The sequence below is a fragment of the Trichosurus vulpecula genome, chromosome 1 (assembly GCF_011100635.1).
Source record: "Trichosurus vulpecula isolate mTriVul1 chromosome 1, mTriVul1.pri, whole genome shotgun sequence".
Lineage (NCBI taxonomy): Eukaryota > Metazoa > Chordata > Mammalia > Diprotodontia > Phalangeridae > Trichosurus > Trichosurus vulpecula.
In genome coordinates, this window is record NC_050573.1 from 438,994,879 (window position 1) to 439,015,487 (window position 20,609).

The 20,609-nt window shown below is 36.0% G+C and overlaps 1 protein-coding gene across 1 annotated transcript in view; it reads left to right on the forward strand.

The window, feature by feature from the left end:
* The window catches only part of TBCA (tubulin folding cofactor A), a 127,659-nt gene extending 107,307 nt beyond the window's left edge, over nt 1-20,352 (forward strand). The window contains exons 2-4 of the mRNA XM_036742159.1: nt 2,432-2,537; nt 17,396-17,482; nt 20,074-20,352. Of these exons, the coding sequence (XP_036598054.1) occupies nt 2,432-2,537; nt 17,396-17,482; nt 20,074-20,154 (274 nt within the window). The 3' untranslated portion in view covers nt 20,155-20,352. The remainder of the gene's footprint in view (nt 1-2,431; nt 2,538-17,395; nt 17,483-20,073) is intronic.
* Nucleotides 20,353-20,609: the final 257 nt, after the last annotated feature.

Below are 20,609 nucleotides of genomic sequence, written 5' to 3' on the forward strand. Positions count from 1 at the left end.
CATAGTGAATTGGCATTGGAATCCTGAAGACCTGACACATACTACTAGCTTTGTGACTCTGGGCAAACAACTTTATTTCTCAGTAGCCACAGATAACTCTCAAATACTATAATTTTCAGAACAGTTATAAATAATATGTAAGTAAAGGATGTTTCTACAGCATTTTCTTGACCAGTGATTCACAGGTCTGGACCAAAAGGGAAAAAAGAAGGGGGAGGGGGAGAAAAGAATTGAGTTTGAATAAATCATTTATCCTCTATAGGCCTTAGTTTTCTATTCTGTAAAATATGGAAATTGGACTATGGGATCACAGAAGTACTTCTGATTTCTTAGGTTGTATGAAAATCCCATGTGTGGGAAAACATTTTAAATTTGGAGTTAGAGGACCTCAGTTAAAATGCTAGCTCTGCCAGCTCTGTGACTTTGAGCTAGTGACTACAGAATTATTAAGCTACAGCTAGAAAGAACTTTAGAGGTCATGCAGTCCAACTTGGATTCTGTAGTTGAGGAAACAAGTTCCTAAAAGGTTAAGTGATTTGTCCTAGTTAAATGGCAGAGCCAGGATTTAAATTTAGGTCCCAGAACTCCTTATTTACCATTCTCCCCAAACTTTTTGGGCCTCCGTTTCTTCATCTGTAAGATGAAACTAGACTAGATGACCTCTAAAGGACCCTTCCAGCCCTAAATTTATAGTAATATGATCTACTGTGTCAGAGATTCTTAAAGTTTTTGTGTGTCATCGACATCTTTGGCTGTCTTTTGGTGAAGCCTATGGACACTTCTCAGAATGTTTTTAAATGCATAAAATTAAATGCATAGGATTACAAAGGAAACCACTAATACTGAAATATAGTGATCAAAATATTTTAAGAATCAAGTTCATGGATTCCAGATCAAGAACCCCTGCCATGTAATATTTCTAACCTAAGATCTTGTAATAATGAAAAAAGATCTCTTTAGGCTTCAATAGTAACACTTCAGATTTATGTAGTTTCTTTCAGATCTCTCATTTGCCATTATGTAATCAGGCTTCCAAATGACTATATTTCAAGTCCTTTAAAAATGTTAATAATGCAGTCCTTTCAAGCAGCATACTAAGTTTAGTATTTCCATCTTTCTTTTCTGTAATTGCCCTGCAGTGAACTATTTTTCACTGAGTATTTTTACTACCCAAGATGTAGCCATTCAGTGCACTCACCTGGTCAAACTTCAGGGGCTGGAAAGACTAGAGAGCAGATTTAGATCTGAGCCAGGACTATCTCTGAGGTCTGCTCTGGTCCCAGAGGGGTCTAATAAGTCTCAAGAATTTCCAAGGGAAAGGGGCAGTGCTAGGATATCCTTTATAATGTACATAAAAAGCTTTATAGATGTTAAAGTTGCTATATCATTAGTATTAATCAGCAACAAAATGGATTAATCACAAGTCGTTTTTCTTCAGTTACTTTTTTTTTTAACTGCAGAGGGACATATCTAAATGTTATAACTATGGTAGATTCCCGCTTTTCTTCCCATAAGAAAAATTATTCACTGGGCTCTGTAAGTGGCCAGAGGAGTATCATTTCATTTTTATTAAATTATGTGAAAGAATCAGTCTGTATTCAACATTTCCTTCCTCTTCCTGTACCCTCAAAAAACTCTTCTCTTTTTACCCACGATCTGATATAAGTTCTTAACCATGAGGTCCATGGGTAGATATGAGAGGATCTGTGAACTCGTGTCTAACTTTACAAAAAACATACTTGGCTTTTTAAGTAGTCCATATATTAAAATGAAGAGCATTTAAGTGTTGTGACTCTAATTTCAATTCATGTAATGCATTGTCTATTGCCTTATTGTGGCATAGAGGTAAACCTGCATTCCAGAAGACAAATGCTAGTGGAGATTTTTTCCCCAGGTGCTATAAAACTAGAAAAATTATTAATGCAGAGATAGTGAAAGAATGTACACTTATTATCCAAGGACTATCCTAGTTAAGATTTAAGAGGTTTAACACCAGGTGCTCACCCATGGCCACTTGTGAAGACAGTCAATACTGCCTTCTCCGAATCCCGTGCTCAACCTCTGTACCCCAAAACTTCTTCCTCTAACTTTGGAAACATCCTTTTGTGTCGTAAGGGATTATACTGTGCACAGGTGGATTGAATCACAGTTTTAAAGTATAATGAGCACAGACTTTTAATTCAAATTTAAGACTTTTTAATTACTTTGTAATCAATTACACACAGTTTAACTACAAATAACTTATCTTGATTACAGATACAGCCACAATAGACTACTATGCTTCCCCACTCTCCCAAACCAGTTTGTTTTCTGTTGGTTTGTGTTTTAAGAATCTGTAGTGTTGTTTTCAAAATTGTGTTTTCCAGCTATGACAAGTTTTCTGTAGGAAAAAGAAAATTCATTTATTAAAGAAAATATGGTTTATTTTTAGGTTGATCAAAGAAAAATCAATGTATGAAAAAGAAGCAAAACAACAAGAAGAAAAAGTTGAAAAAATGAAAGCTGAAGATGGTGAGAACTATGCCATTAAGAAGCAGGTAAAATACTATTTTGAATAAATGTAAGGAAAACCTCATTGATTCACATATGTATTTAACTTAATGTTTTCTCAAACAAAAACTGATGTGAAGGACATCACATTAAAGTATCTTATAACTGCATATTTTTATAAATAAAATGACTCCATTAGAATTGCAACTGAGATAATGTGTATGAAAATACTTCATAGACTATCATGGTATATTTATTCACTTAAATTCAACAAATAAACAAAATGTGTAAGGAACTATGCCAGGTATACAGAAACAAAAGTAAGGCACTCCTTACCCTCATGCAGCTTCCATTCTTCTTAGGGGATAGCAATAGAGATAAATAACTAAAAGTAATGTCAAGGGGGAATTGGGAAAGCTTAAAGAAAAATGAGGATTCTGAATGGTGGAGTTGAGCAGAGAGTGCATTCTGAGCCTTCACTAATACATAGAAGCCAAAGATGGAATGTTACATTTGGGAACCAGCTAATAGTCCAGCCCAACAGAAACATAGAATGTGTAAAGGGAAAATAATACTGGAGAGGTAGGTTGGAACGATATTAATGTCCTTAATTATTAATAGTAATATGGAAATGTTACTACTAATAATAAATATTAATAATTAATGGCTAAGGCATGAGTAGTTGGTATTTTATCCAAAGGCAGTAGGGAGCCATTAAAGGCTTTTGAATGGGGAAATAACATAGTCAGACCAATACCTTAAATATTTTGGTAGTGTGGAGGACAGATTGAAGAGGGGAGAAGCTGGAAACAGGGAGAACGTTTAGGAAACTATTTCAGTAGTCAGGGTGAGGGGTGATGAACGCCTGTCCTAGGGTGGTGACCATGTGAATGGAGAGAGTAGGGTGGATGCTAACAATATTTTATAGAAGTAAATTGACAGGACTTGGCAGTTGTTGGATGGGATGGAGCGGGGCTGAGATGGGGGGAGATGGAGGAAGAGAACAAAGTCAAGAAAGGTTCAAAGGCAGAGAATTAGAGTGATTAGGGCCAGGTGAGAGAAGAGTGCTCACAGAGTACTTTGCAGGCATTTGATAATTCAGAACTGGAGTTTGAGAGATCAGCATTGTGTATATAGCTTTAGGAGTTATCACTGAATGTGACACTGGCAAGAGATAGAACATAGAGAAGAGCACTCAGGCAGAGCTGGGGAGGGTACACTCAGGCATGTGAGTGAGAGAGGCACAATGAACCACGAGAAGGTCTGGTGAGTCAGGAGAAATAGGAGAGAGTGGGGTCATAGAAACCAAGGTGGAGAGAAGGTCTATGGAGAAGTTGTTATAACTATCAGAAGTTGCAGAGAGGCCAAGGAAAGTGAGGACCGAGTTAAGAGGTCATTAGCCACATTGAAGAAGCAGTTTCAATACAGTGAGGGGAGCTCTGAAGCCAGATGACCAGGTTTGGGAAGTGGGTGATTGTTAAGGGGCAGAAGAGACAGCAAGTTTAGATGTTCTAGGAGTTCGACAGTAAAGGGAGAGGTGTAGAATGTAGCTAGAGAGAGATACAAGCTCAAGAGAAGTTTTTTCTTTTTTAATTTTAAAATATTTATTTATTTTGAACTTAAATACAAAAAGACCCCAAAAAGAACATTTCATGTACACAGCACGACATAAGAGTTTCCAATATAAAACCATGAATTTACATTTCAGTTATTTTTTAACTATGTAATGAATACTAGACATTGTTTTCAAAACTACATTCCTTTTCTGTGCTTTCTTCTAAGTTTTGTATTCTGCTGTGCACTTTTTATTTTTTTTTCTCCTTCCCTCCCCACCCCACTCTAGGGAAGGCTACCATTAGACACTTATGTGTATGTGTGTATATGCAAAACCATACTATACATCTATCAGTTTTTTCTTTGAATGTAGATAGTATCTTTCTCCATATGCCCTTTGTAGTTGATTTGAGTATTTGTAATACTTAAAATGACTTAGTTTTTCAAAGTTGTTCTTAGAATAAGATTGCTGTTACTGTGTACAGTGTTCTCTTGGTTCTACTCTCTTCACTCTTCATTATTTCATATAAGTTTTTCCATGTTTTTCTAGAATCAACCAGCTCATCATTTCTTACAGCACAGTTGTGTTCCATCACAATCATATGGCACAACTTATTTAACCATTGCCCAGTTGACGGGCATCCCCTTGATTTCTAGTTCTTTGCCATCACAAAGAGGACTGCTGTAAATATTTGTTTATTTATTTTAGTTTTCCAACATTCAGTTCTACAAGCTTTAGAGTTCCAGATTTTTCCCCCTTCCTCTCCTTTCCTTCCCTCCCCAAGACAACAGGCAATCCAATATAGGCTCTACGTATATTAAACATATTTTCACATTAGTCATAAAGAAGAATTATAACCAGTGGAAAGAGCCATGAGAAAGAAAAAAAGAAACAAAACAAAAAAAAAGAGCAAATAGTTTGCTTCAGTCTGCATTCAGGTTGTTCTTTGTCTCTTCTGAAGATTGAGAGAGGCACAAAGTATGTAAACTACCTGCCTCTTACTGTATATTCATGGTTAACTTGATAAAAAATTTTATACTACTTTATCTGACTTACACAAAAGAGACATCTGGCAGGGTGTTAAAAATAGACTTATTATCTTTGTTCATAAAAGTGAGCATCTAGTCATATAACTTTAGAAGAGAAGAACTAAATTTCAGAAGCAGCATGGAACTACCTGAATAATTTCATTCTCCCTGAATGAAACTTAATTTAAAAAATTAAATATCCAGATAAGTCTACATCAAGAACATCTGATATTAGGTCTATCCAGCATCTTGTTTTGGTGACAGTGTTTTGGACTACCTAACCGCCTTTACTGGTTAGAAAAATAACAATTTATCTCAGTACTCTTATTTTCTTGCTTTTAGGCAGACTTACTCAGTGTCACCCTTCATTTGATCAGTCTAGTTCATTTATTTATTTTGTTGATTAGGATCTCCATTTTCATAATTATTGTCTTTTTAGTTATAAGGACCTAGAAGACTAGGAATATACTTCGTTGCCTTTCTATAGTGACTAACAATAATAGATGATATTTTATAGTGCTTTAAATTCCTAGAATTATAGATTTCATTTCTCAGATCATAGATTCTCTCTATTGGGACTTACTACACATATTATATGTATTTATTAACCTTGTGTTTACATATTAGGAAACATACTTAGAGCAGTTAAGCAACTTCCTTCTGGTCACAGAACTAATAAATATTAGAGTAGAGATTTAAATCCAGATCTATCATAATTCCAAGCACTTCATTAATACTTTTGTTCAGTGAATCATAGACGTAGAAGGAACCTTGGAGGCAATTCAGTCTAATTCTCTTATTTAAAGTGAGGATAATGAGGCCCAGAAGTGTTAAAGTGATTTGCTCAAATTACACAGCTATTAAGGTGCATTTAGGATTTGAACACAGGTCTTCCAACTCCAAATCCATCATGTTTTCTACTATACCATACTAATGATTAGAGTTAACAAATAGTGATGCTTTGCCATCAAAGTAACATGGGAAAGTCTACAACTTCTAAATTGAGGTTTTATTTACACTTTGAAAGGAAAAATTACAAGATAGAATCTATAAACTTTTCAAGATTCCACAAAGGAATTTAAGATTTTCTCCTGCCTGATATGTTGTAATCCATGGTGATTTTCCTTAAAACTATATATATGAACTATATTTAGCAGCATCAGTTTTAGCTATATTGGCTTACCTGGAAACCAATAAAATTTGTAATCATCTGGTAGATTTTAATCTTACTCCATGTGCATACTTTGCCTAATGAATAGAAAAGATAATCTCTACGAGAGAACAACTCCAAAGGCATCAGAAAAAAATCTTTTGTGATTTGGTCTAAACAGTTATTCTCTGTGTTTCACAAAAATGCTCCCTTTGGTCTAGGGTTGTCCAAAATACAAGACACACACACAGAGCATTTTAAATGGTATTTTCTAGAGTAGATTTGTTTCAACACTAAACCCCACCAGAAAAGAATATACTTTTAGATGTATCCATAGTTACTAAAGTTAAAAAGCTACAGTATTATTTGGAGGTTTAATGTCTTTGATCATATTTTTGTTAAGTGGGGCTGAGTAGTTAGATAAATAGGAATTTTTTCGTCCCAATAAAGTGGTCTATAAACATATAAAATTAAATACCAGTGGTCTAGAGTAGTGTTTTTGGAGCTCAAGATTAAGTAGGTTTTACATATAAAAGTAGCATATGGCCTGCTATGGCCTCTTGTTGGGATACTAAACCTACATTGATTTGCATTCATTCTCTTTTTGGGGAACAGGTGCAAAATGATGTCACAGATTCTCTAGCCTCTTTTTTTAAAGACAATTTTTATTGATACTTTTTGTTATAGCCTTCATCACTCTCTGTATGATCCATCCCTTTTTTGAAAAATGGCTTATAAGAGGGGGGAAAACAGTTACAACTAACACATAATCATGCCTAGTGCACACCTACTTATTCTGACAGTATCTTAGTATTCCACACTCATTGTCCTTCACTTCTGCAAAGAAAGAGGGGGGAATGGTATATTTTCTCATATCTTTGGTGGCAGGCACCTTCCCTCTCCACCATGCACCCCGTCTCCCACCCCCGCCCTAGCTCTACCAGGAGCTCACTGAGGTCAGTGCTTTTCTTTCTCAGCATCACCCTTAAGCAGGAGAGAGAATGTTTCTTCTACTGGACAAGAGGCAAAAACCATACAAAAAAAAGAGTTTCTAAAAAGCAACGGACAAAAAAACAGTTAAGAGGGTAAAAAAGTGAAAAGTCATGAAATCAGAGAACAAGCCTAGTTAATCAACAAGCATTTATTAAGCACTTAACAATGTTCTAGGCATTGTGCTAAGTGCTAGAGATATAAAGAAAAAGTAAAAACAGGCCCTACTTTCTAGCAGCATGTATTCTAATGGGAAAGACACCATATATGTAGACATATAACACACACATCCAAAAATAAACACAAAGAAGATAAAATAGAAGGTAGCTTTAGAAGGCAAGGCCTCTTGCAAAAGGTAGCACATCAAGTGCTTATTCTTTTAAGAAGTGGAGATGAGGAGGGAAAACATCCAAAGGTGGAGGGCAGCCCTCAAGCAAAGTTTTCAGGATGACATATGGAATATCATGTGTTAGGAATATCAGCTAAATGAATTTGACTCTAGGTTGCATGGAGAGAATAATGTATAAGAATGAATTTGTGAATTCAGAAAAAGGTGGCAGAAAGTAGAATTGGAAATGGGATATTTATAAAAACTTTTAATTACATAATTACAGACATACTATTGACATAGGTGGCTCTGATATGTTAGAGTTGATAGACTATGTTGAAACAAAGCCTAAATTTGGCTACTTGTAAAAATAGCAAAATTATTATTCCCCAATGATAACCTTTGTTCTTCCTTAGTATTTTTCCAAAGCTATTGTTCTACATTATGCAAAACTGGGGTCCTATGATAATTTTTGTAAGTGATCTTTTTCCTCTTCAAAATACTAAATATGAAATCATGTATCAAAAATAATTATTTACAGCTACTTTATATGAAAATATGCTTTTTTCTATTTTATTCCAAAATTTCTGTAGCTCTTTTTAAATTCTGGGCATATTTTAAAATGCCAGGTTCTCTGAACCTTCACCATCTTGTTCTGTTGAGGTGTTTGGGGTGTTTTGGGAAGATTAGTACCTCTTGTGTGAGGGCTTGCTGAACGCTTTTTAGTATCCACACATCACCCAAATTTCCTCTGTAGCTCCAAGAAGCTGTAACATGTGCAGTGGCCGTATCCTGATAAAACTGTCTTGGCAGATGGTTTACACTGAGTTGAAGGTAACTGACAGACCTCAAAGTTAAGGGAATGTCAATCCCAAGCATGTGAAGACTTCTCCCAGCAGAATGGGCAGATGAGAACAATGTCCATGAAAGTAGGCTAAAGCAAACATTGTGGAGCATTTAGAGCTTGATCAGATATTGAAGATACCAAGTTCACCTACTGCATCCTAGGCCTGTGGTCCCGACTTTTGTCTTGCCACTGGACTTGACTCTGAAAGAGAGAATGAGGCTGATGACTTTGTGTAATTCTGTTTCACTTAAATCCAATTAATGCACAAGTCAAGACATCACCCTGTGATGTCATTGGTCCTCATCAAATAACCACAATTTGTTCTGCCAGTATATTTCAAATCCAGAAATGTTTTATGGCTACATTAGTTTGGGAAACTCTCATCTTAAAATATTATAAGGAAAGATGGTGAAAAAAATATGAGTAGTATCTCTTTATAAAACCAAGAAGGAGTAAAGGAGGAAAATGTAGTAAGAAAGTGCATGGATGGAAAGACTTACTTGAACTGATACAGAGTGAAGTGAGCAGAACCAGAAGCACATTGTACATACTAACAGCAATATTGAACAATGAGCAACTATGAATGACTTAGCTACTCTTAGCAATATAATGATCTGAATACAGACTGAAGCATACTATTCCTTCCTTCCTTCTTCCCTTCCTCATTCCCTCCTTCCCTCCCTCTCTCTTTCTGCCTTTCTTTTTAAGTTTTCTTCCACAAGATGACTAATATGGAAATGTTTTACATGATTGCTAATGTATAACCTATATCAGATTGCTTACTGTCTTGGGGAGGGAGGGGTAGAATTTGGAACTTAGAAAGTTTAAAAAAATGTTAAAAATTGTTTTCATTGTAATTGAGGAAAATGTTTTTTTGTTCAGTTACTGGACCTTTAATATCTTTGTGAATATTCATCCTACTATATAGTATTAAAATAACCACATTTCCAGTCATTCTGGAAAGGAATTTCTAATTCTGGTAAAAATAAAAAGGGGAGGGGTGGAGCTGGGATGGTGGCTGGAAAGCAGGGCTCTTCCCCAGGACCTTCCAAACACTGATAAATAATGGCTCTGAACAAATTCTAGAACTAAAGAACCCACAGAATAGTAGAAGGAAGCAGGGCACCAGCCCAGGACAGCCTGGATGTTCGCTGGGTAGGGTCTATCACACGGAGCTGGGAGCAGAGGGGAGCAGAGCCCAGTGTGGGCTGCGCCCAGACCAACCAGACCGGGAGCTGGGCGGAACAGGCCCTAGTGCCCTGAATCAGTGAGCTGTGGCAGTTACCAGACTTCTCAACCCACAAATACCAAAGACAACAGAGAAGGTTAGTGGGAAAAACTTCTGGGACAGAGTGAAAGGAGTTTGTGGTTCAGCCACTGCCCCTACAGACTTACAGCTGCAGTTGCTTCTGGGCCCAGGCCCACCTGGTGGGAGGAATTAAATGGCGGATCAGAGCCGGAGTGCAGAGCCTTCTTAGATCTGAGTCCAGTCCAGGTTGGCAGTTCTTGAGGGAGGAGGAGTGCTGTTGTGGCAGAGCTTGCTGTGTAGAAATAGCTCTGAAAACAACAGTGCAGCCCCTCAAGCTTGGGACAAAGTACTCTCTACTCTACAAGCAGGTATACCCAATGAAAAACAGAAGGGTCAAGTAGTTGGCTAGGAACATGGCCAGGCAGCAAAAATGCACTCAGATTCAGACTCAGACTTTGGAATCTTTCTTTGGTGACAAAGAAGACCAAAACATATACCCAGAAGAAGTCAACAAAGTCAAAGAGCCTACATCAAAAGCCTCCAAGAAAAATAAAAAGGGGAAGGACTAAAATAAAGAGATCCCACTGCTAAGGTACACCTCAAAGAGGTTAAAGACAGAATGGTTCCACTTACAATAAAACATTCAAGACAACAGTTGTTTCTGTGATAACAGAGAACCATAAACATGATAGAAGCCCACCAACTGACAAGTGGCCAAATTGAATATGATAGAATATTACTGATGATGATTATGAAGAATTTGGAGAAGTATGGGAAATCTTAAATGAAGTGTTATAGAATGAAACCAGGAAAACTATATATCATTACGACAATACAACAATGTAAATTGAAACAAATGTCAACAAAATATTGAAGCTGAATTCCATATAATTATAATGACCAACCTTGGTCCAGAGGGGAGATTAGAAATTTACATTCCTGCTTTCTTTATAGAGGTGGGAAGACTATGGGTTTATACTTGTATATAATGTCAGTCTATATTATTGTATAGAATGTGTTGGTTTTGGTGACTTGATTTTTATCCTCCCTTTTTAAAATTCTTTCTTACAAAGGAAAGCTCAGTGAGTAAAGGACAGGGGAGAGATATATCTGGAAATAAGAGAGATATAAAAACAAAAGATAACAAAAAGTTAAATAATGTGAAATCTGTGAACTATGATGGTTATGCTATTTGTACTTGAGTTTGTATTGTGATTTGCATAGAAAGTTGGGTATCAGTCCTTTGGTCACAAAAGAAACCCCCATTTATTCCTTTGTTTCCATGCAAGAATTACAGCACACTTGCTAGAGACATAATGTGCCCTAAGTGCAAGAAGATGTCAGAGTTGTGGTTCGTGGAGTTAAGTTTTGCCCCGGGGAATGTGCTATACCTATTCACTGATTGTGGCATGGTGCTATAGTAGCATCCTCCCACAGATGAACTCTGGGTTAGCTTTTTAATTGTAGTGCCTTCTTAACTGAGGCTGGAAGTATACTGCCTGATATTTGGGGAGCTGGAGTGAAACTAGAGTTCTGAAAGTTTATGTTGCTATATCAGATTTCAACCTTCTTGAATTAATAGTGGTTTTGCTTAATCCCAGATTACTGATCTCAGCATTATCCTGTACTCTTCACTATCCCTCACCACATATATTCAATCAGTTGCTTAATCTTTTTATTTCTGCCTTCACAATATTTCTTAGATCTCACACCTTTTCTGCTGCCACTTTAGCTCACGCCCTCATCACTTTTAGATTATTGTATCAGTCTTCTTGTTGGTCTCCCTGCTTCACATCATTTACTACTGCAGTTCATCCTATTTACTGCTGCCAAAAGTTTACTCTAAGCACAGATCTGACTATATGATTCCACTACTCAATCTACTCCAGTGACTTCCTATTGCCTCTAGAATAAAATGCAAACCCCCTCAGTTTATCTTTTAAAGCCATAGGCAGCCTGATTACAATTAATAAAAAGAAAGACATTCCCTGCCCTCCAGGAGTTTGTAATCTGATGAGGATTGGGGGGAAGTAACACACACAGAAGGAGTGAGGAAAGAGTTGGGGAGGAAACACCTGGAGGTTGGGGGTGGGGCGGCAGGGGGTGGAGAGGGGCATCTTATTCCTTGGAGTTGAAACCAGAAGGAGCAGCAAATGCTAAGAGGAATGAGCTTGACAGTCCAGCTTCTGCCCTCTCTAATGGAAGGTAGTGGGAGGAGTTTGGTACTCCACCCTCCAGTGGGGAGAGGAGCCTGAGGGAGGTAGTGACATTCAAGGCTTGAGTGATTGAAAGTGTTGAGCTTCTCCTGGGTGGGGCATTTTGTTGGAAACCAAAGGGAGCCACAGGTGAGGCCTCATCCCACAGGTGCAGCCTCATCAGCTGTATTCCTCTTTCTGCCCTCTTCAGATTAACCCATCTAGCTATCTTTCTTTTTGTCAGAGGCAACAACAAATCTTCTATCTTTCTGAACTGGCCATCCCTCGTGCCTGAAATACATTTTCTCACCTTTGTCTCATAAAGTACCTCCCCTTAAGGAGAAGCTCAAATACCCTCCCTTCCAAACTAACATTTTTGATTGCTTTGCATATATTTATATTTCTTAACTTTAAATTTGTTCTGTATATATTTTTACATTACTTCTTGTCTCCATTAGAATATAAGCTGTTGGGGGGTGAAGCCACGATGGCAGCTGTTTCCAGGGACTTGCGTGACCTCTCCCCCAGGTCTCTCCAAACACCTGTAAAAAATGGCTCTGAACAAATTCTAGAGCTGCAGAACCCACGAAATAACAGAGGGAAGCAGTGATCCAGCCCAGTAAAGCTCAGGGAAGGGTCTGTTGCACGGAACTGGGAGCAAAGCAGAACAGAGCCAAGTGTGGGCTGCGCCTGGACCAACCAGACCGAGAGCTGGGCGGAACAGGCCCTGGCACCCTGAATCAATGAGCTGTGGCAGTTACCAGACTTCTCAACCCACGAACACCAAAGACAATAGAGAAGGTTAGTAGGAAAACCTGCTGGGACAGAGTGAAAGGAGTTTGCGGTGGGCCACCTCCCCAGGGGCTGTGGAAGTGGTGCAGCTCTGGGGCCGCTTCCAGCTGCAGTTGCTTCTGGCCCCAGGCCTACCAGGTGGGAGGAATTAAGTGGCAGACTAGAACAGGAGTGCAGAGCCTGCTTGGATCTGAGTCGAGGTCTGGGTTGGCAGTTCTTAGGGGAGGAGGAGTGCTGGTGTGGCAGAGCTTGCTGTGTAGAAGTAGCTCTGAAAACAGCAATACAAAGCCCCTAAAGCTTGGGACAAAGTACTCTCTACTGTACAAGCAGGCATACCTTTACAAAAAGCTCAAGGGTCAAGTAGTTGGCTGGGAACATGAACAGGCAGTGAAAACGGACCCAGATTCAGAATCAGACTTTGGAATCTTCTTTGGTGACAAAGAAGACTAAAACATACAGCCAGAAGAAGTCAACAAAGTCAAAGAGCCTACATCAAAAGCCTCCAAGAAAGATATGAATTGGTCTTAGGCCATGGAAGAGCTCAAAAAGGATTTGGAAAAGCAAATAAGAGAAGTAGAGGAAAAATTGGGAAGAGAAATGAGAGTGATACAAGAAAATCATGAAAAACAAGTCAATGACTTGCTAAAGGAGACCCAAAAAAATACTGAAGAAAATAACACCTTAAAAAATAGACTAACTCAAATGTCAAAAGAGCTCCAAAAAGCCAATGAGGAGAAGAATGCCTTGAAAGGCAGAATTAGCCAAATGGAAAAGGAGGTCCAAAAGACCACTGAAGAAAATACTACCTTAAAAATTAGATTGGAGCAAGTGGAAGCTTAGTGACTTTATGAGAAATTAAGATATTATAAAACAGAACCAAAGGAATGAAAAAATGGAAGACAATGTGAAATATCTCATTGGAAAAACCACTGACCTAGAGAATAGATCCAGGAGAGATAATTTAAAAATTATTGGACCACCTGAAAGCCATGATCAAAAAAAGAGCCTAGATATCATCTTTCAAGAAATTTGTATCAAGGAGAACTGCCCTGATATTCTAGAGCCACAGGGCAAAATAGAAATTGAAAGAATCCACTGATTGCCTCCTGAAAAAGATCCCCAAAAGAAAACTCCTAGGAATATTGTCGCCAAATTCCAGAGTTCCCAAGTCAAGGAGAAAATACTGCAAGCATCCAGAAACAATTTGAGTATTGTGGAAACATAATTAGGATAACACAAGCTTTAGCAGCTTCTACATTAAGAGATTGAAGGGCTTGGAATATGATATTCTGAAGGTCAAAGGAGTTGGGATTGAAACCAAGAATCACCTACCCAGAAAAACCAAGTATAATGCTCCAAGGCAAAATATGGATTTCCAATAAAATAGAGGACTTTCAAGCTTTCTCAGTGAAAAGGCCAGAGCTGAATAGAAAATTTGACTTTCAAGAGAAGCATGAAAACGTAAATAAGAAAGAGAAATCATAAGGGACTTACTAAAGTTGAACTGTTTTGTTTACATTCCTACATGGAAAGATGATATGTATAATTCAGGAGACCTCAGTATTAGGGTGGCTGAAGGTTATATACATATATATAGATAGAGGGCACAGGGTGAGTTGAATATGAAGGGATGATATCTAAAAAAATAAAATCAAATTAAGGGATGAGAGAGGAATATATTGAGAGAGGGAGAAATGGAGAGAGAATGGGGTAAATTATCTCACACAAAAGTGGCAAGAAAAAGCAGTTCTGTTGGAAGGGAAGAGGGAGCAGGTGAGGGGGAATGAGTGAATCTTGCTCTCATCGGATTTGATTTGAGGAGGGAATAACATACACGCTTAATTGGGTATCTTACCTCACAGGAAAGAAGGAGGAAGGGGATAAAAAAGGGGGGATGATAGAAGGGAGGGCAGATAGGGAGAGGAAGTAATCAAAAGCAAACACTTTCGAAAAGGAACAGGGTGAAGGGAGAAAATTGAATAAAGGGGGACAGGATAGGGTGGAGCAAAATATAGTTAGTCTTTCATAAAATGACTGTATGAGTGTTTTGCATAATGATATATGTGTTGTCTGTGTTGAATTGCTTGCCTTCTTAGGGATAGAGGGTGGGGAGGGAGGAGGGGAGAGAATTTGGAACTCAAAGTTTTAAAAGCAGATTCTCAAAAAAAAAAAGGTTGTTTTTGCATGCAACAGGGAAGTAAGATATGCAGGCAATGGGGCATAGAAATTTATCTTGCCCTACAAGAAAGTAAGGGGAAAAGGGATGGTGGGAGTGGAAGGTGGGGTATGGAGCAATCAGAATATATACCATCTTGGAGTTGGGGGGAGGGTAGAAATGGGGAGAAAATTTGTAACTTAAAATCTTGTGGAAATCAATTCTGAAAACTAAATAAACAAAGAAATGAATGAATGAACAAACAAATAAAGAAGATAATCTTTGAAATAAAAAAGAATATAAGCTCTCTGTGAGTAGGCATTGTTTCATTCTTTGTTCTTATATTTCCCAGTGCCCAGGTATCTATCTCAGTGCCTCCGTGTAGTAGTAACTTTATCTCTTGTTTATTTGATTGTTGTTTCTGTCAAGTTAAATCTGCTACTTGAGAATTGCTCAATAATGTAAAGAGATTCTGTTTTTAATTTTACTTGGTCATTTTGTTCCTTGGAATATGACAGTCACTTTGATTATTAAAGCATTATTCTTTTCATTCCTTCTTTTCTATTCATTTAGTTTAATTCTATAAACTGTTTAATGTGCAGCTATTAATAACAAAAGGAAATATGGGGTAATTATTAATATGAGATACATATCCTACCAATTTTTTTAAAAAATTTTTGACTACCTGAAAAGACATAGTAGATATTCAGGTTTTTTATTATGATAGGCAGAAGGCAGAATACTGCCTTCCTGATCCCTTCTGTGATTAGTAATTGGGTATAAAATATCAATCTTATGTTTTGACGATCTTTTATTTACTTATATTGTCCATTGTTATACAAATGAGTGAGTTGTAAATGCAGTAGTTTGCTTTGCAGGAAAAAAGTAACAAAAGAAACTACCGAACAAAGATTTGTTGTTGTTTTAAAATCTTTTGTTCTTAGCAAAAAGGGAGCTGTAACTATGAAAATATTTATAAAAAGTAAGCATATTTTGAAATACAGCATAATTGAAATCCTTTCATATTTGCCTTACAATTGTAAGATTTTTTTTCTAGGAAGGTAAGCGGCCATTTATTTCTTAAATCAGTTCAAGCCATAAGAGAAATAGAAATTTAAACTTCTTGTTAAAAGTTTACATTTCAGTAGCAGGTGGCACAATGAATAGAGCACTGGCCCTGGGGTGAGGAGGACTAGAGTTCAAATCCAGCCTCAGACATTTGACACTTACTAGCTGCGTGACCTTGGGCAAGTCACTTAACCCCAGTTGCCTTGCCTTCCCTCCTCCCCCTCCCAAAAAAAAGTTTACTCTTCAGACCCATTTGAGAAAAAAAGATCATTGCTTGTTTTAAAACATTTTTGTTAAGCTGCTTTTGCAACAGTGCCTAGCACATAGCACACAGGGCTTTGCTCATAGTAGGACCACAATATTGATTCCTCTTAATTTAACTTAAGGGAAAAACTCCTCCCACATAAAGAATGTTGTGCCATTTTAAGAAAAGTACAGCCTTAATGTGAAAATAGTTTCAATATGAATGTATATGTAGAGCCTATATCAATTTACATGCCATCTTGGAGTGGGGGGAGGGGAGAGATGGGGAGAAAATTTGGAACTCAAAATCTGGTGGAAGTGAATTTTGAAAACTAGAAATAAATAAATAAATTTGTGAAAAAAAAAAAGAAAAGTACAGCCTTGTAATCATGTATCTTTCTTACTTATTGATTGGGTTTCACACTCATAGATTTGATTATTTTTCCTTCTACTGTGATTTGCTTCATTGTACTACATTTCATACAACCAGCTTTGAACAATGGATTTTGATTCCAGAAAAAATATGCCCCAGAATCAGTATTCTTGTGTTTAATTCTGTAGTGTTTTCAGTTGGAATGGCCAAGTGTTCAGGTTCAGAGGGGTGCCAGGTTGGTAATTTGACTCAAACTGCATGGTGAGAATAATCTCTTTCCTAAAATGAAGCACAAGGATAAGTAATAACTTTTTATGCATGATAAGCATCAAAAATATGAACCTGCTGGTCTTGGCTTTTCATTTTTCTTTACCTTTGTCTTTCAGGGAGAACCTCCTGCCGTGTGCACACGATGTGATCAATAACTCAATAACTTTTTTCATGCAGTAATTATCTCTATGTGGTATTATCTGAACACTGTTTTTCTTTATTACTCAAAAGATGCAGGAGATATTTATATAACCAGCTGATCCCATTTTGGATGAAGGTGCTTTGTGACAGCAGGAGAATAGTTTCTTTTAAATAGCCTTTTTAAACTAACATGCTTTGGAAAGCTTTTACTTGTTAATTTTCACTTAACATGGAAAAAGGTGAATACAAAGATGCTTCATTTATTTAACTCAATTTTAAAAATTTTATGGTAAGCTGTAAATAATGTCAATCAGGTTTTTCTTATACCATTTTGACAAATGTAGGTATTTTAAGCAGTTTCTCGTTTAAGAAGTAGAATATTATTTGTTTGAATATTCAAATTAGAAAAACTAACAATTTTTAATTTCTCTAAAGTGACTATTTACTAAAGGTTCTGAACATAATTAATATATTCTGAGGTATCTCAGTTTTTTAAACATTTAACAATATTATATTTATAGACAGAAATTTTGCAAGAATCTCGAATGATGATTCCAGATTGCCAACGCAGATTGGAAGCTGCACGTTCTGATCTTCTGCAGTTGTTGGTATGTAAAACAGGGCATGTTGTAGCTTATATTTTAGGCCTTTTTCAGATAAATACACTGAAGACTCAAATCTTAATGTGTGTTGCAGAAGATCAGTTGAAAATTTTCCATTCAGTTGCATTATGACATTATTACATTGCAAAAAAAAAGGCGTATTATAGATCCTGGTCTTAGTTATCAGATGTAGTAATATTTTCAAACATGTTTGTCCCTTTCTTACAAATTTAACATTAGATATAAATGAATTTGAATTGGTAGCTGTCAGAGGATGCAGCTGTGCTATCCTTTTTATCCATTTCTTTCAGCAACTCTTTGAATTACTTGGTTACATTCACTTCTTGCTTCAGTATTTTATTATACACATAAAGGATAAATATGGACTTTTCATCTAAGGTGACCAAATGTTTCATATTAATATGGAACTTTTAAAAAGAATCCAGATTTTTTTTCAGACCCAGATACTAATCAATGTAAGATCTAACACAAATAGATAACCCCTCTGTCCCCCCACTCCATAGTATTTGAATCTAGATTAAAAATATTTTTCCCATACATGCAGGTATTAAGATCTCCTGATTCAGAGGGGAAACTGTTCTATAAATTATAAGATTCGATGAATAACTACAAGCAGTTTTTACTTTGTTCTTTTCCAGTTTCCTGCACACAGGAAATTTCCAAGCATTGCTAAAATATTCACAAAGGACAGAAGATCTGCACCATTGATTAATTAGTAAATTCCATGATGAATTCTAATTTTCCCTCTGCTAGCCCCATTTTTGTATTGACTTTTCTTTTTTAAATCCAGATATATGATTAATTCCATATAGGAAACTCTATTGGGCATACTCCTACCAAAGCAAACAATTTGCAAAGTAACTGTTTTACAACTTAAAATCTTAGAGTTACCTATACCCCAGAGAGATTAAGTGACTTACCCTAGTTCATATAACTAGTATGGCAAAAATGGAACTTGAATCCAGTACTCCAACTCCATCCATTACGCCACACTATATTTCATCTGTTTCTTTACCTAAAGTTAATTACTAGCTACATAGTTGTCTTCCTGAAATGTTGTTTTTCTACATAATTTTTTCAAAGTAGTCTTTAAAAAATAATCCAAACCATGCTATTATTTTTTTATTTCATGAGATGGTTTAGGATTATTAAAAATATTTATGTATGTATTCTTGTATGGAGGCTATAGACTTTATTTGCCTTGAATATACACATTGCATTGAGCCTGGATCTACATTTGATAAAGTTTTCAAATTTTAACGTATTACTTGACAAATAATTTTTCCCCAGCACTACATCATTTGTTGATATAAACCTTTCAAGAATCTTTAAGACTATTAAGGAGAAAGACCTGAATTTTTGGCAGCCAGACAGGAAGAGGCTGTTTTGAAACAGGAATAAAAATGAAGTGTAGCTACCGTATTAAAATACTGTTTTGGATAATAGTATACTCATTAACCCCTTAATTGCTATAATAGTAGCCTAAGAGATTGATTCTTTAAAATCACTTACAAATGTTATCTTAGGATCATATATTATACATATTATCCAAAACATCAGTATCCTCAAAGAGATTAAAAACGATAAAGACCTGTTGTAATATAATAGAGAAGTTTAGAAAACAATTAAAGTTAGTTCAGTATGGTACCTGCACAATTTTTAATACATGAAAACTTAGAACAAATTTATTTTCATTTTGTTTCTCTTCCCTGTAGTAATTCACTGTTACAATCTTCAACATATTTGTAATTGGCAATACATTTTTTTTCTTTGTCTGTATATAAAAAAAGCATTTGGAATTTACACAAATGTAGCAGGCTATCATGATTTGTCACTTGGTATCATGCCATGGAATTGCTAAGCATCTTTTGAAAATCAGTATCAAGAGAAAAATTGAATAAAAAAAATCCAGACAAATAGGAAGATTAACTTTCCCAAGTAACAATGTAACCAGAAGAGTGCGTTCATTTCCAATACCAGCCCAGTAACTGATTTATTTTTCTGTAGCATAAAGACCATGAGCCTTTTGTCATAAATATTAAACATTTACACTGTTTACACTAGGTCTGTAAGTGTTCTTAAAGTACTAAAAATTTGGCCAGATGATAAAAGTAATACTATTTGAACTGAAATAATAGACACGTAATTAAAATAATAATTTACCTTTTATATCATATGAAATATAATTTATATTCCAAATGATTGAATTTTTAAAATGTTTTTATGAAAGTTTATTTAAATACTGCCTTATTTAATTCCTGATGTCATAATTATCATTATAGTAAGGATATGCTATACAAAAAATTTACTAAAATGATTTATTTATAAAGTAGTAATCCAACTACAAAAAGCATCATCTCCTCTATCCTGAAAGGGACATGATTGAATTGATCCATTTCTAGAGCTATGACATGATACCTGGTAGTCAAGTCCCTCTTATTTATAAGATATTCCTGGTTGTTATTAATACTAGAATTGCAACAAATGATCGTGTGTCAGATAGCCCATAGTAGCCATTTAATAACAGCTTGTTGAATTAATTGAATTGAAAAAACCTCATTTCTATTATATTTTAGGAAAATGAAAAAGACTTGGAAGAATCTGAAGAATATAAAGAAGCACGTTCAGTCCTGGATTCAGTGAAGTTAGAGGCTTAAAATGTTTCTCAATACTGAATGATTTTTTTTTCATTAAACATGGGGTCCATTCCACATTTTATTATGGTTAGCCACTGCTCTGTGTGTTTAAGTAGTGTGAGAATGTGATTCATTTTTCTTAATGTAGTTGCATCTCTGCCTTTTCTTAACTTAAAAATGTACCAAATAAATGGGTTAGTCTGATACAGATGCTTATTATTTTGTGTTTTACGGAAGAGTTTTATTTGACTAATAGTCGTCTTGAAAAGGAACCATATTTTTACCTGAAAAGTAAGATTAATAAGATTGCATTTGAATTTTTACTTTGATATGTTGGTTCCAAATCATGGTTCTGGTAAGCATGATTTGGCTTAGAAATTTTTTTCTTATATAGAAAATCAAACTTTGACCAATTTGGATTATATATTCTGAATAAGGTATATATGTAGCATCTGAGGGGAAAAGAAAGATAGTTC